The 16437-nt window shown below is 38.0% G+C and overlaps 1 protein-coding gene across 1 annotated transcript; it reads left to right on the top strand.

Annotated features, from left to right (window-relative positions):
• Window positions 1-573: 573 nt before the first annotated feature.
• sntb2 (syntrophin, beta 2 (dystrophin-associated protein A1, 59kDa, basic component 2)) lies at window positions 574-16230 on the top strand (the record flags this gene model as incomplete). Its single annotated transcript, XM_015401838.1, has 6 exons — window positions 574-796; window positions 1331-1541; window positions 7512-7654; window positions 10289-10485; window positions 12543-12733; window positions 14652-16230. Coding segments are annotated over 6 exons (1058 nt in total), but the record flags the coding sequence as incomplete, so codon positions are not given.
• Window positions 16231-16437: the final 207 nt, after the last annotated feature.

Raw genomic sequence — 16437 nt, 5'->3', positions numbered from 1 at the left:
TTTTTTTTTTGCTTCTGTTTTTAATATCTATGCTAAATGTAACATCATGTTCTTCATCCACTGTGGCAGTACTGGTACAATAGTATTTTTAAATGGTAATCACCAATCTCCAGTATCACACCATGCCTCATCATCACATCATTACATTATACACGTTTGTCAATGTTTGGATCCCTAGTTCCAGCCATATCATACTATAACTCAGCGTTCTGGATAATGGCACAGAGAACTCGCTGCCAAGAAAGATACACTCAGTCTTTGCCCGCTTTTCATTTCCAAATCTCTGATATGATAACTGTACAGAAGAACTGCTTTAATTAGATAAACTGCTTGGGAAACCATTAGTTTTTATACTTAACAAGCAGGCATTATTAGGGTTTAACAGACTCACATAATAAAAACTGTCTTAATAAAACTATCATTTCCATTTGGGAATAGTTTTTGTTACAGATAATGGGAATAAAGATAAAAAGAAATAAAAAAAAATGCATTTTTATCTTGGAAAATATGAACCCATATAACTAAAATATCCTGCATGTTGGCTGAACTACGTATTCTGTCACCCGTCCTCAGTGAAATACATCCGCGAGGTGTCGCCGCTCTTCAAGAAGCCGTCCCTGGTGGCCGACCTGCCGTGGGACGGCGTCCGCCCACAGTCTCCCAGCTACAGCGGCAGCGAGGACTCTGGGTCGCCCAAACACAGCAGCTCATCGTCCACATCCAAAGATAGGAAGGTCATCAGCCTGAAGATGTGCTTCATCAGCAGGAACCTCACCATGCCTGATCTAGAGAACAGGTTTGTTGTTATGCTTAGTTTGAAATACCTGAGGATGTGGGAGGGTTAGGTGTGGCTGGGTGTGGGATTGGTCCCTGTGTGTGTCTCTCATGTTCATTAGATTGGAATGTTTGTTTTAACAGACATTACTAGCAGGACACCCACGGCCTCCTATGAACATGTTCATCTAAAATGCGGAAGATAAATCACTGGATCAGCCTCCTCACCGCTGTGTTGGACTGTTTTGCCTACAGCTTGGGAAAAAAAGTGGCTTCAATGCAAAGAAAATGTGCAAGCATTAAAGATTAAAGTGATGGATGGTTAAATGTCTCTAATGATGAGGAAAGTCAGCCAAATGGAAATGTGTCTCTAGTCCCCATCAATATGTTTTCTCCTGTTTTTCTTGCTGTAGTGGTGCTAACATTCTCATTAAAGTTTGGGGTAAAATTAAAACATAAGTTTATGAAATACTGCAAGGGGGAAAAAAAAAAGAAGCTTTTACATTTTTACAGTTTCCCCACATTATCTTTTTTTAATTCCTTCTTTTCCATGTAGGCTGCTGGAGCTGCACTCCCCGGATGGCCAGCACACCGTGGTGCTACGCTGCAAAGATGGAGCTTCTGCCAACGCCTGGTTCACCGCCATACACACCAACATAGCCGCCCTCCTGCCACAGACCCTGGCACACATCAACGCCTACCTGGGGGCGTCATCTACAGCCTCCACACACCCCCACTTGAAACACATTGCCTGGTTGGCTGAACAGGTACGATACGCAGCTTCGCCAACCTATTATACACCTTTACTTCTGATCAAGCTGCAGCTGCCCTAAAAACAACAGATATTCTGGAGAAACAGAATTACCTAAGGGAAAAGCTATTAAAAAAAAATAAAATAAACATATCAGTGTCTTTCTTATTAACTACTTTGACCTTTCCAGTCATACTTCTCATAAGAATCAAGTAAATTTTTTTGATTTAATTTTTGTATATTCAGTTTGTATATTAAGGTTAATACTACCCTCTGGCTTTTAGAGATGATGCCCTAAAGTAAAATGAATTACTGCAGACTCCATGACATCTGCTGTAAAATAGATCAAATGAGTTGTTTCAAAACAATCCTCAAGGGAAAAGCTTTGATTTGGCATTTGGTTGAATGCACACCCCTCTGTTCTTTACCGTGGTCATTGTGTAACACCATCTGGCACGAAAACAAGCTGATGCTGAATTACATGCATTGGAGAAAGATCCCTAAACCGAGAAAAACGCTTCGCCTTTGGGATCTTATTGAAGTAAAGAACGAATTAGCTTCACACAGTAGCACTGCAGCATTCCCTGAAGACACAGCAGCGTCCTGAATCGTCTTGAATTAGGTAGATCGGAGGAGGAGCTTCACCAATGAGCAGAGCTGATGGAACAGTCTGGTGGCTCTGAACTCATGTCTTAATGCCTCCATTTGTTAAATAAAATGTCAAAATAATTTAACTTAATTAATTGTGGTGAAAGAGACAAGTAGATACTAAAACATAAGTGTTCACATCTCAGTGTGTGCTTTTAATCAGTGATAATTTTTTTTTTTATTTGTATGTTGTAATAACGGCTTGTGTCACTACTAAAGACATAATTTTGGACGGGGGACATATGGGAAATTTTTTCGTTTTGGTCCCCTGCACTTTTTACTGTCAATTCAATTCAGTTTATTTGCATAGCACCAGTTCACAACACATATCATCTCAAGGCCCTTTACAGTTCACCAGATCATACAGTCTAATTGATTCAAAGTTTTCTATCTAAGGAAAACCAATTGATTGCATCGACTCATTGACTCGAATGCAATCCCTCACACTAAGCATGCTTGTAGCGATGGTGGAGAGAAAAAAACTCCCTTTTAACAGGAAGAAACCTCCTGGCTCAGTGTGAGCGGCCATCAGTGTGAGCGGCCATCTGCCGAGGCCGACTGGGGTAAAAGGAGACAGAAACAGAGATACAAAAAGTCGCTGTAAGTCGAGCACTGGGACCAAGCAGAATACCGCAGCTCAAGCTGAAGCCTACTTCCCTGAGTTTAGGCAAAAGACAACAGAACATGAGGGAATCTGCTATTGTATGTTAGGAATTTATCTCCCCATTGAGTCACAAAATCTAGAAGGGTTGTTATATCAGATATATTAATTATCATCAAACAATACATCTAAAAATACAATCTATGTATATGATTTTATATATCCAAACTCATAATAACTGTAAAACTATCTGTTTTTAATCTAGATAGATTGTTGCACCCCAAATCGTCAAATTGTTCATGTCATCCATCCATACATTTTGTCAGGAGAGGAATTGCAGAAATGTAACTAAAAGTGGAGGAAACAGAAGTTTTATTTAACTTTTATATGAGTTATATTAACAAATACTTGCAAGCACCCCACCCCCACTTCTGAAATCAAAATTTCATCCATGGGTAATACAAATAAATGTTACTGCTATGGGAGATTTAAAGGATCATCTTGCACCAAAATAAAGTGTCTTTACAAAATATATATATCTGGCGCATGTTTCTACTGTGTAAACATTGATTTGATCCAAGCACATGTATTTAACAGTAGACCTGTGCGACTTCTGCCTTTCTGGCAACTTTTCATGCAGTTTTTATTTGTTTGTTTTTTTGTAAAACTTTTCCTTCAATTGTAAAGGAGAACTGATCCAGACTTTACTGACTGAGCTATCAGCTGATTAATGTTTTCCTTCGTTATTTGTGTGTGGTGCAGAACGTCATACCTTGGAAGTCTATCTCAACCCAAATGGGTCATTTTATATCAGTTACTGACGCAAAAGAGTATCTTTGATTAACTAGTTTTCAGATATTTTCATTTATATGGAAATACTAAATGACAGCCCATCTTTATGTGCTGAAATGCAATAAAATCAAGGCAGACTTAGTAATACATAGAATAGAATTACAGTGCCTGGCAGTGAATTCTGTTTTTCTTTGTGGTCTGCCTTATAGATTTGGGTTTCCTTTAAAACAACAAAAACAAATTAGTTTTACATCTAGATCCAACAAATAAAGGTATCAAATATTGAGCATTAAGCAAAGAAACATGTTTTTTTATTCCTCATGAATAGGGGTAGAGGTTTTCAGTCAAACTGTACACGATAATACAAGATTTGTTAGCTTTGAAAAAAGATATGCCATCAATAGTATTTAGGTCTAGTTTTTTTTTTTTTAGACTTCTAAATGCACCTACCCTGAACTCTGAGATACAGAGAGACTTTTCTCCTCCAACCTAAATGCACAGGAAGAGCATGTTTTCTCAAAACTAACCAACTCTCTAAATTCTAACATAGCGACCAAATCAGGGCTTGTTCTGAAGTGGTTACAGGAACGATACCTGCGTTCATATCTTTTCACTTTAAACCATTCATTCAGGCCCAGAGTGAATGAATGCATGTGTTGTTGTGTTTATCTTGGCACGGCTACGACAGGAAATACAGAGGGAAGTTTCCGTCACATTACGTTACTTCCTGTAAAGCAGCACGCACCCCACAATCAAACCTACTGGTTTGATGTTGTTGCTCGATGGTGGCACAGTTGAATAGAATCGAAATGTACTTTGAGATGGTACCCTCTGAAGAGGATGTTTTGTCAGCACCGGTTTCATAGTAAGAGCTAATTTTTATGGGGAAGCAAGAATGCCCTGGATGATGTTCACTTATCAGATGACACTTGGCATGAAGGTATATGGAAAAAGCCTTAGATCTGTCCCCTTATGAGAAGAGTTTGAGATGTTCACACTCCAACCACAGACTTGGTCTAAGTGTAAGTCTGTGGTTAGTCACCTGCAATTCCCCTTAACTTGAAAACCCAACAGAAGCACAATACTCTAAAACTCCAACCTTCAGTTCTAGCAGCATAAAAAAGATCAAGGCATTAAGAGTTCAAATAGAGAAAAGGACTGACCCAGCAGATTTATAAAAAAAACAAAAACTTTTATTTGTGATGACTCATTGACTACAGGAAGTGGAAAACTGGATTTTTCCTATAAACTAAAGCAATTCATTTATTTAACTTGGTATGATTATTACGCATATCAAGTTCAGAAGGAAACCAGTCACTTCCAGTCTGAGAAGCACAATTTTTTTCCTCGAATATTAAGGAGTACATGAGATTTGCTCACATTAAACTGAAGAGTTGTGCTTTCTCAGTTCAGTCTGTGTTAGTTGTCATTTCTCACCCATAAAACATGCTGGAAATGTCCCATTGCAGTGTGATAAGATAAATTGATGCGTTTTAGCAAAAATACAGCTGCTTAAAAATCTCTCATCAGACACTGGTGGTCTGATATTCGATGGTACTAAGCTGCCGTCATTGCTCCGTCATACTGATGCCCTGTCTGCTTTGCATGTTGGTAAGATATGAAGATAAGCAAACTGAATGCAATCTCCAGGAAAACCAAGTAAAACCCTCCACTTAAACGTATTTTTCCCTCATTTGGTTCAGTGGTAATGAATGCAGATAAAGCAGCTATTCAGTTAATACTACTACTCAGTTCACTTTTTTACCTGAATCAAGTTATGATTTCAGACCCAAGATGACAATTTTGTAACTGCTTTTTTGGAAGCAGTTACGCTTTCCATTCTTTTTAGAGCTAAATTCTTAGCAGAAGTTGCTTATCTTTCTTTATTTTATGCACTGAGACACACCACGTGATGACAAATACAGATTTTACAAAGATGTATGAAAGGTTTGTCTCTGTATGTATGTGTGTGTGTATTAGGGGTGAAACGGTTCACAAAATCCACGGTTCGGTTTGGTTCACGGTTTCGTGGTCACAGTTTTCGGTTCGGTGTATGTTGATTGTTAGGCTGAGATGTTGGTCGTGTTACTGTTAGCATAAACAAAACGTGTTGTACAATGCTTGCACACTGTTTTTATCCATAACTTTCTTTCCGCTGTCATCGTAGAGCCCTCTAAATGCAAAGCTGTCCCATACAGCAGACCTATAAAGTGCTGCTGGCGCGTCTTCCGACTCCTGTTCTTTCCCACTCGCCATTTTTCTGCTACACCCGGCTAAGCTGCTTCGCTTCTTCTTCTTCTTGTTTACTACTGGTGGTTGGCTTTGGTTGCAGTACCGCCACCTTCTGCTCTGGAGTGTACACGCTTCGTCTATGAAAAAAAGGAGCCGCGCATGAACCGAACGCAACACACGCGAACCGAACCGAGACAGTCGAACCGAACGGTTCGGACAGTTTTCATAAACCGTTCCATCCCTAGTGTGTATGCAACAGTTGCTACATTTTATGGCAACAGCCATACTGAACACAAAATGCAAAGTTGGTTTTTATTTTTTCTGAATGGGAACTCGTGGCGGGGTGGGTGGGTGAACACACCATTGATTTCCTGCTAATTTATGCAGATGCTCTGTCTGCACCAGGGAAGACTTAAGGGCTGGTTATACTCCCGCAGCAGTGTGTCACAGTGAGCTTGTCGCAGGTATGACACAGACATTTTTGATTAATGCTCAATATTGAAGCGTAGTCTGTGCTATGTTTATTTCATGCCACAACACAAAAGGGTAAAATCACGTACTAGCTGTGGGTCGAGATACGGCCGAGGCGGTTAGGAAGTGGGGGCAAGTTTGTCCGACAACGTAGGCACATGAGGGCGAAAAAGAGCGGGGATCCAGGTGGAAAAAGGGTCCCAGCGTTCTCGCACATCTCACTTTTCTAGCTGTTCCAACTTCAAGAGTCGTTTTCCGCGGTCATATATACAAAGCAAGTCGGTAAGGTACCAAACAGGAGATGCATAGTGTAGTGCAAATTCAGATTTGACCAATCAGATGCCTCCTGTCTGCGGTCACCTACTGGGGACGGGGCAGGGACCTCTCTGCTTTCACGACGACACCTACGCAGATGACCTAGTTTCGAAGTAGTATAAATCAGCCTTTACTCACTTCTGCATGTTAAATGCTTGAAGTGGCTGTAAAACCATGAGTTTGTTTTCTCTTGATAAAATCAGCTGATAAAAATTTATCAATCTGGTGGCAACCAAAGATTTTATATCAAACTTTCATCCCCAAATCCCTAGGTTATCACCTTATAGGGATAACGGGAATAAGGATAACTCGTTGTCACTTGGAGAAAGAACTTCAATTTCCATAAAAAATGCGGCGCAATGTTAATTTTTATCAACCCCCAAAAAGCCTTATTGTATGCATGTAACATATTTTCCTTATAAGCAGTTCACACATATGAGGGAATTTACACTTCATTTCCTCCCGTTCGGCTGACGTTGAATTAATTTTTAGAAGTGACATACAGTACTTGGTTATAATTGTAAAACTATGAAATCAGCCTCCAATCTATTTTTATGAAGCATATTATTTGACTGAGAGGAAACCAGCTCTTTATTCGTTCTATTTAAAAAGCATGGAAGTACCTTGTAGAACTGCTGTGGTTAAAACCAGCCACATGTCTGCAACTGTTTTCTTTAGACCTGAGGTAAAAAAAAAAAAAAGAAGTCATTTATTTCTGTCTCAAGCCAGAAAAATCTGTTTCTAGTATATTTTTGTATGAAACCTTTTAAATCATCCTCATAACATTACTTATCTATTCCTTATTTATTTAACTAATAAAAGCCTCAAGAATAAAGGGTAAGGCTTAGAAATAAAAATCATTTGGGGATTTTAGCTCCTCTTTGTGTTTATTAGCTTCAGTGTGTCATCTTAAATGTTTTTTCTTAGATTCAGCTGGAGGGCGGACGGCAGCAGTTCAGGCCGGTGGTCATGGCACTGACGGAAAAAGACATCCTGCTGTTTGAATCTGTGCCGTGGAGCAGAGAGTCCTGGTCCATGCCTCTACTCACACACCCGCTGCTTGCCACCAGGTAAAAACAACCAACTCTGAATTTGAATTATTATCCAACAGGGAGCAAGGAATGTTTAAAAGTCCCTGATTAAACCATGGCCTCAATGGTTAACAGGTGTCCCTCATTGTGTAGTGGTTTAAGAGTGTATACACACCAGCACTGCTTAATCCACTCTTTGGCCAGAAAGAGCGCAATCAAACTATGATGCAGGCAAAAAAAGCGAACTCTGATCTGCCTCAAACCTAAATCTCGGCTCGGCTGAAGTGAACTCTGATGCGGTGTGAATAGAGATATGAATGCCAAGCAGACTGGAGACCGCTCCAAAAGCTGTAATTGTACTGTAATAACAAATTGAGTTTTTTCAAATATCAATTATACCTTGCTGCCTGTGCAGTCTTGAATTAGTTCAATTAGGTGTAATTTGCAAGATCTTGTATTTCGCTGCCTCATTTGGAGCTGTCTCACCTGACCTGGTTATAAATAAAAATAAAAACGGTCATCTGCTTTGTTTTTGACAAATAGAGAAAACTACAAGAAGGTAGTTTTGTGTTGTTGACCAACTGTCTTTCTATAGTGGTTCTCGGTGCGTCGCCACCGCAGGCCAAGGGATAAACGGATGGGTCAACAGGTTTGTTCCGGTTTGGCAGTGTCCTGTAAATACAAACCGCACCAAATGAAAATGATTCAAATGTGGCAATTTTGGTCTTTAATCGACCTGAGTTTTCCAAACTATCAGGTGTGAAAACGGCCTTAGTCTCTGGCTGCTATGCAGAGGACCCTGGTTTGAATCCTGGATATGGCAGGACTGGCATCGGTGTGAAACTTTGCCAAGTATGATGAGCAGGTGATAATGATTTGCCTTGGCAGCTGGTGACAAGTAAGCAGCTGTAAGGACTTACTACTAAATTTCTGTCAGTTAATTTTCCTTGAGCTTTATATCAAAGGTAGTTTTCTAAGGTACCTGGTGCATTTTTATTATTTAGTATTTTCTGATTATCTTTAACAAAAGCTAGCTTTTCCTTCTATTTGTCCATATTAAGCTTTAAGGAAGGTAATTTTGCGTTAATGTTTACTTAATTCAGAACTGATGCTAATAAATCTGATCATTTAAAGAGCTTATTCAATTCTATTGCAGCATATTTTTAAAGAATGTTTATTTTATTGTAAAATGTTAGCAAGGTTACTTTCGACTGTCTACGAATTGTGAGTAAATGTTTAGAAACAGACCAGCAAACTTTTTTTTGTGAATTTTCCTATGATGAATAGTGAGAGAGCCTAATTTCAATCTCACATTTTTCTGAACAGTTCTGCTTTCTAAGTTTAGTCATTGTATTTATAGTATAATACTGACTAGTTTTACTTCTGTCAAAATATGCTATAAATTTAAAGTGAATCACAGCCGCGTTTATGACAAAGGGCAACAAAAAACTTTGCTTCAGTCGTCTTTCATAGAGAGGATCAGGAAGGCTCTGCTGGTGATGGTTTGTTCTCAGCCTGCCAATAATATGGAACCAACCAGTAGCTTTAACCAGTATTGTGTTGAAAATAGGAGGATCATTATTAGTGCAAATTGGGACTAAATGATTTTGCCAAAAAATAAAATTGCAATTACTTTAAACCAATATTACAATTGTGATTTTATTTTGAGTTTCTTTTGCAGTCAGAGCAGCCATGTAAATGTTTCCCTACGGGGTTTCAGGTTTTTCGTGACCTTTAAAGCTTGCTTTGTAAGAGTCTGTTGTTAAAGGACCTTTGTGTAGAAAACTGCTAAATATTAGTTGCATGGATGAATCTGCATCCTAGCTGCTCTCTCTTCCACATTGTGGGGTTGAAAAACCCACTTGAAGCATATTACCACCACCTAAAGGACTGGAGGGAGAATATTTGCTACTTATTAAATGTAATATGACCAGAATTCAGTGCCTCTGCAATTACATTTTTTTTCTAATTGCAGTTATATTGCAAATGCAAATAATTGCCCAGCCCCAGTGCAAATAACGTTTCAAAGTCTCACACGAACAATTCAAATCTCATTTAATGGATGAAATCTTTTCCATGAGTGGCAAACATTCTTTGACTTTCCATGTCTGTTTACAACAAATGAGCAGGTCATGCTAAGTGATCTTTCACTTTAGAGTCCTTCATTTCGGCCTCACCTCAAGTGCTCCATCCCAGATAGCGTTACAGTGATGTCCTAAATAATACAGAGCCAAAAATAAAGTGAAAAAACTGAGATTGTGTCTTGAGAGCACATTTCTTGATGTCTTGAGTTTCTCTCAAACTGATTAGATAGAAATGTTTGCTTTACAAATTTCCTCATCTTATCGTCATTATGTTTTTCAAGTTTTTTTTTTTTTCAAATAGCAAGAAGAAGCAAAGACCCTGATTCATTAAAGCACATTGGTTAAAAGAAAAAAAGAAAAGCTTAAATGTGGCAGGAAGACATGCCGGGTTGTGGTGGGGTGATCTGTTTAGTTTAGGAGAGAAACTGCAGCTGTAAATGTTTTTTTCATCTCATTTAAAAACCAAAACAAGAACCTTGCAAATGTCAACATTTAATCCGTCATGGTTAGAGACCTGAGAGTCTCTGTCTGCAAAGTTTTTTCTCTATGCTAACTGTGATTTAACATGATTTCCTCTCTCTCTTGTCAGACTGGTCCACTCTGGCAGCGCTCGGGGTTCTCCGTCCCACGGTTCAGACCTGGTGTTCGCCACTCGGACCGGCACCGGGCGTGGTATCGAGTCGCACATCTTCAGAGTGGAGACTCACTGGGATCTGTCCACGTGGACACGCGGTCTTGTTCAGGGGGTTCACGCTGCAGCTGAGATAATCAAAGAAGTCTCTATTGGTGAGTGACCGCACAGCCGGTAGCTCACCTTGGATGCTACACGTTTTGTTTTTTTTCTGGAGGAAGTGAGTCTTAAGTCTTGATCTCAGAGTTGTGATCCCCACATTATGATGTCAGCTTCCTTGACTTGCTTTATGCACAAGTCAAGGAAGACCACGTTATGCTTGATCCAGCCAGTAATATAACATCTCACTGGAGTGTTTTTTTCTGAACACTACTAATACTTTGTTTGACTAGATGTGGATGAATCCAGCTCTAACAAGCAGATACCAGTTTTTTTTCTTTTCTATTCTTTTTTGTATTTACTTGGAATGCATAGACTAAATGAGATGATAATGTTCTCTAGATTCTTTGATAGGTCGCAGTACTTAGACTCCAACATAAAAAGAAAGGATTAAGGGATTATCACCATTAAATCATCACTTACATCCATTATGCTGGTAGATGTTTAAAGGTGGGAATTCTTAGTTTAAAATGCAAAGGAGAATCTCTTTAATTCTTAACACCTTGAAGACAACAAAGAGATTGCAAGCTTTATTAAAAAACATTGTAATCCAGCTAGGAAACTAGTATGGAAACCAAACAAAGCATTGGTAGTAAGTTTTAGCTAAGAGGCTGTTTTAGAAGTTTATACTTCCTGCTGTTCCTTTACCTTTAGTCAGTTTTTCTACCTTTAACACTTTGATTAATTAATTTCTTATTGTCTTGTGCTTTTTATAGGTATTATTATCGTCGATATTTTATGTCATTTTTTTGTTTTTCATAAATAGATACAGAAATTAACTGCCTAACTAACTAAGGTTAAACATCAGCAGGTTGTTTTAGCTGTCATACAAAAAAGTCTACCTCTCTACCTATAAGCGGTTAATCAATCAGAAATCCGTCTAAGTTTCCTAAGACTCAGAATTTTTTCTAAGGGTGGTATTGCTAGAAGAGCAAAAGAAAGTATTTGCACGAAACAATCAGATGAGATTCTGATTTCCAGCATGATTTCTGCCATCGTCTCTGTAAATTTTCTTTTGGGAGCACCTCAAAATACCTCAGAACCAGCACAGCCGACATTTATATCAGTGTTATTTCATACTACGTCTGGTCGAGGTTTTTTTCAGACAGTTTGGAGCAGGATAATGATATTTAACCACAGGATGGGGTTCTTTTTTACATGTCATCATACTCACCTGTAGTTAGCAGACGTCCGTTATTGTCCTTTAAGGTAACATATGCTTTATTTCTTCAACTCACATTTATAGATGTTTTTTTCTGTTAGGACCTATGAAGTCATCACTTTGATTTCCTTACTAGCGACAGGAAGGTCCTGACAGCAGCTGCGCCAAGCAGTTTGTTGCAGCTCTGTGTTGGGAAAAGCTCAGGCAGGATCCAGGAGAAGGGAATGTTTCTGCTCGGAGCAGAACAATAGCTGCCTGTCGCAACAGTTCTGGAAAGACTCTGCCTTTTTTTTTTATCCTCCCTCCTTGTCCAGCTGCTACACAAACACACGGTTGTGTAGAAACATTTGGGGCATTGGAGACGCAGTGTTACATGCTGAAATGTTTTTGGATCAAATGACCTGTGCCTGTCCTGGGTTGTCTAGGTTCTACATTGAAAATTGATTTTTCTGTGGGCTTTATTTCAGTTTTGACATTTTTTGAAAACCGAATGTTTACATACACTTTTAAAACAAAGGCACACACTCTTCTCTTTGGAGTCTGGCATTAATATAGACTAAATGTTTTCATGCTTTATAACAGCCGGGATTACCAAAAATATGCTAAATAGTATATATATATATGGATTTGTTTGATCTTTGGATATTCAGGTCAGTCTGGAGACTTTTGGGAAAAACAACCTATTTGTTGTTTTGGGGTGTTTTTTTTCTTTCTTTTCTTTTAAGCTTATTTTTCTCAACTTTTGAAATGTTTTCCTTTTTCTGAACATTTAGCTTTTTTAAGGTTCTTTCCTGAGCTTGTATTTGGTGTCTATTGAAGTGGATTTAAATATTTTAGAGTTTGACCTCACAGTTCTTTCTTTGTTATTGTTTTTTTTATCCTTTCTGGCAGGTTGTACGTTGAACAGACAGGACGTCCGGCTCACGCTTCACTACGAAAAGGGCTTTACTGTTACAAGGGAGCCAGCAGACCAAACAGGGGGCACAGTGCTCTTTAGGTACCCCTATGAGAAGCTCAAAATGTCCGCCGACGATGGAATACGCAACCTTTACCTTGACTTTGGTGGTCCAGAGGGAGAAATGGTGAGTTAGGAAAATGTTAAATTATTACAGCTTTACTTTTCTTCAGCGCTAAGTCTTGGACACTTATTCTATTACTTTCTCTTTTTTCGTTTTGATATCTCTATTCTAATGCTAACAATACATTTTTTAATCGAAATCAATCGCAGAAGCTTAATGGTTAATTGTGATTAAAGACTGTTTGTAAAATAAAAATAGTGTTATTTGTTATATCAAGGCAGTTCTAAGCTCATATATTTAACCGTACTCTTCAAGGGGAATCAAACATATAGAATATCCTTGTTGATCTAATTAATCTAAAAAAATAAATAAATAAATTAAAAAAAACGTTGAAATGTTTTCCTTCCTTGTAAAAGCAAATGCAGCCAGCATGGTGAGGCATTCTCTCCTCTCATTGGTCAATTATACCCTCGTTAATCTGAGGTGATGTCATCGACAGCAACAAAAGATAAAACAAAGCCTGCAGGTGTAAAAGCTCAAAATTTCATGTGGATAATTTCAGCTTGGCTAAAAAAAGGGCAAACAATTTCTGCCTCAATACACAAGTTCCTTTATTAGAAAAAGAATGGAATCTTTTAATTATTTGTTTATTTTTTGTAAGATCGTGTTCAAGATCTGCACTAAAGTTCAACAAAAGGAAAAACGGCTAAATCATTTAAATAAAGGCTGAAAATCAAATCTAATTACAAAGTAAAATGATTTCTGAATATTCCTGGTTTTTCATTATTAAAACAGGAAGGGTCGTATTTAATTGAATCTAAACCAATAATCTTTCTAATCTCCTTTAATCTAAGTCAATAAACATTCTTTTTATCATTTTGTGGAATCATGGATTAGCTCTGCAGTGTTCTGAGCCCATCTGTCATGTGTTTACATTACATTTGTTTACAATAAAGCATCAGATTGGGACAACACTTCACACCCATGGTTCTGTGTTTTTCCAAACCACTCCACTCAGACAGAGAGCGACGACTGATTTATGACTACTTCAGTCTAAAGAAAACATTAGAAGACAATAGCCTTGTGTCCTTACTTCATGTTCTCTTATCACTTACATTTTCTTCTGCCATTACAATCAAACCAGGCCTGGCCTTTTCCTTTTTGTTAGTTTTGTTATCTGTATGCAAATGGTGATCAGAAAATGTAATAAACTGTATTAAAAATCTATTTTGAACTTCTACTGAAATGTTAGTGGATTGCAGGCAAACTCTTGTAAAAAAACAAAACAAAAAAAACAGCCTTCCTGCAGAATAAATGACTTTAAAATCAGCAACAGACTAAACATTTCAGGTTTATGTCAGTCGACTTTGACTGAGGGAGATGTATTTCTTGGACAAGGTAAGACATTCTTGGGAAGTTCGTCAGTTTGTTCTGTTCTGGTAAAAAGCAGACTGGACTGGGCCTAAAACCAACTATGTGTAACACAGTAAACCACATTCTTTCATAAAAGGATTCTGATATGTTGCACAATTATATGTTGCACAATTTTTTATATATATATATATATATGGCAACATTCACAGTTAGTTTTAAGAATTTAGGAATATTGTTTTTCTTTTGCTCAACACAAACATTGATTTCGTTCCTTCATGTGGTTTAAAACCTACTTTTTCTTCTTCAACTAATATAAGTGGATGGTTTTGCTATTTTTGTTTTCTGCTCCTTCGATAGGAATGGATGGAGTAATATATAATTTCAGCAATCATCAAAGATAATTTAATATTTGTACTGCAATGGAACCAAAACAATGTTCATTATTTTACTTGCATAAGCAGCTTATTTTAGAACAGAGGATTTATTATCAAGGCATGTTGTACTTTAGCATCCCTGTATTTGTCATCTCTGATCTTTTTCTCTTCTTTATTGTTTTGTTATTTTAACGTCTTACTCACTGCCTTCCTTCCTCCCTCCCCCCCTGCAGGTGTTCGACCTCCACTCGGGTCCAAAGCCGGTGGTGTTTGTTCTCCACTCCTTCCTGTCAGCCAAGCTTACCCGCATGGGTCTTCTGACGTGAATTGGCCGACTAATTTCAGCACAAACAGAAGGATTTTCTTTTACAGTTTTTTTTTTTTTTTCTCTCCCCATGTTTTTTCGACTGACAGTTGAAGTTAGGCCTTTGGACGCGCTGCAGGTAAAGTTTAAAGCATGAGTCGCTCTCTTGATTGTCACAGAAATGTGCCTTCCAGCTCCCCCTCAGCCTCTGATCATCTGCGCTGCAAAGTTGATGCGAAAAGGAATGAGCGTTTCGCTTCAGGTCAAGAGGATTAAGGAAGCTACTTTGGCATGTGAAAAAGTAGGAGTTTAAGGATCTCACTCCAATCCATGGAGCAATGTTTAATCCTTGTTACGATGAGAGGATGTGGTGAACGACGTACTTAAGAGACTGCAACAGTAAAAAAAAAAAGAAGTCAGGAGGGATTTTGTAGATACAAACACAAAGTTAAGCACAAACTAGTCAGTTTTCCCTGTTTTATACTCTGCCTATCATTCCACAACAGCCTTCCCAAACACCAGGGCTTTTTTAACTTGTGTTTGTCTTTGTGCCAGCCTGTGTTAGGAAGGTGTTTTAGGGTCACAGTTCAGTTACCTGAGCAGAAATGGTGTGACTGAGTGTCTCCATACTACATGCTTCTATTGGCTAGAGGTGTCTGCACATTATCCCAACCTTATATTTGTAATCAGGATCGCCATTGGTGCCTTTTTAACTTGTAGTCAAAGACACTCTTTATAATGTTTCCTTTTATATGTCACATAACAGGTTTGAAGCTTTGATAATGCACAAGCAATAGTATTAATACATGTTACTTTGTTTTATGTGTATATCTCTGTCTATCGTGATGCTATGACTTTCTGATGGTAAACTCTGTATCAGATATGTCCTCATTTGCTGTTACCCTCTATCCTTTACCTAAAATTCTACATATTTTCCTTTTCTGTTTATTTGTCCAAAATGGTCAAAATTTCATATTTTTTGTTTCCTACTTAACTCAAACTACTTCAGTAAGCGATGGTATAAAAACTTGTCCAACAGGTTTGTATCACGTGAAATAGATATGAATGTACTTTAACAGCGGCTTCATACTGAAACGTATAGATTTTTTTTTTAAAACTCTGCCTCAGATAATACAAACAAGCACTCTTATTTAGTAAGTTTTGTCATCTTTTCTGATTTTACACCTTCAACTTCAAAATTGACCAAATATTGCTAAACTATAATATATATTTTTTTAATTAACATAAAAAAATAAACGAATGAAAAGGGCTTAGCTTCTATAAGTAGTCATCCTAAAGTGAATGAAATATGATTGATTGTCCAACTTTACATTGAAGATGCTTCAGATTAGGGTCCTGTTGAATAATAAAAATAAAAAAATCTATTAAAGTTATAGTGGAGGATGTTCTTTTTCCAAGTGGATCATCAAAATAAGTGGTCCTCTTAATTGTCAATCATTCTGGTGATATGTAGGGGTGTAAATAATCGTTTGGTATCGATCCAACAGCCAACGATCCAATGCATCGACACGTCTGCAAAAGTATCGATTCATGTTTTTTTTATCCTCCGGTCTATTTTTATCATTTTGCTCCTGGATGTTATTCTGACTCCCGTGCTGTGGTGGCGCTAAACCTATTTTGCCCTCCTACCTGGCTTCCTTTAGCCACTACCCTCTTTCCACATTCACACACACAATCGCTTTAACAGTAGGAAA

This window comes from Cyprinodon variegatus, unplaced genomic scaffold (assembly GCF_000732505.1).
Source record: "Cyprinodon variegatus isolate N-32 unplaced genomic scaffold, C_variegatus-1.0 Scaffold1266, whole genome shotgun sequence".
Lineage (NCBI taxonomy): Eukaryota > Metazoa > Chordata > Actinopteri > Cyprinodontiformes > Cyprinodontidae > Cyprinodon > Cyprinodon variegatus.
The sequence above is the reverse complement of the archived record's forward strand: the minus strand, read 5'-3'. Positions and strand labels throughout refer to the sequence as shown.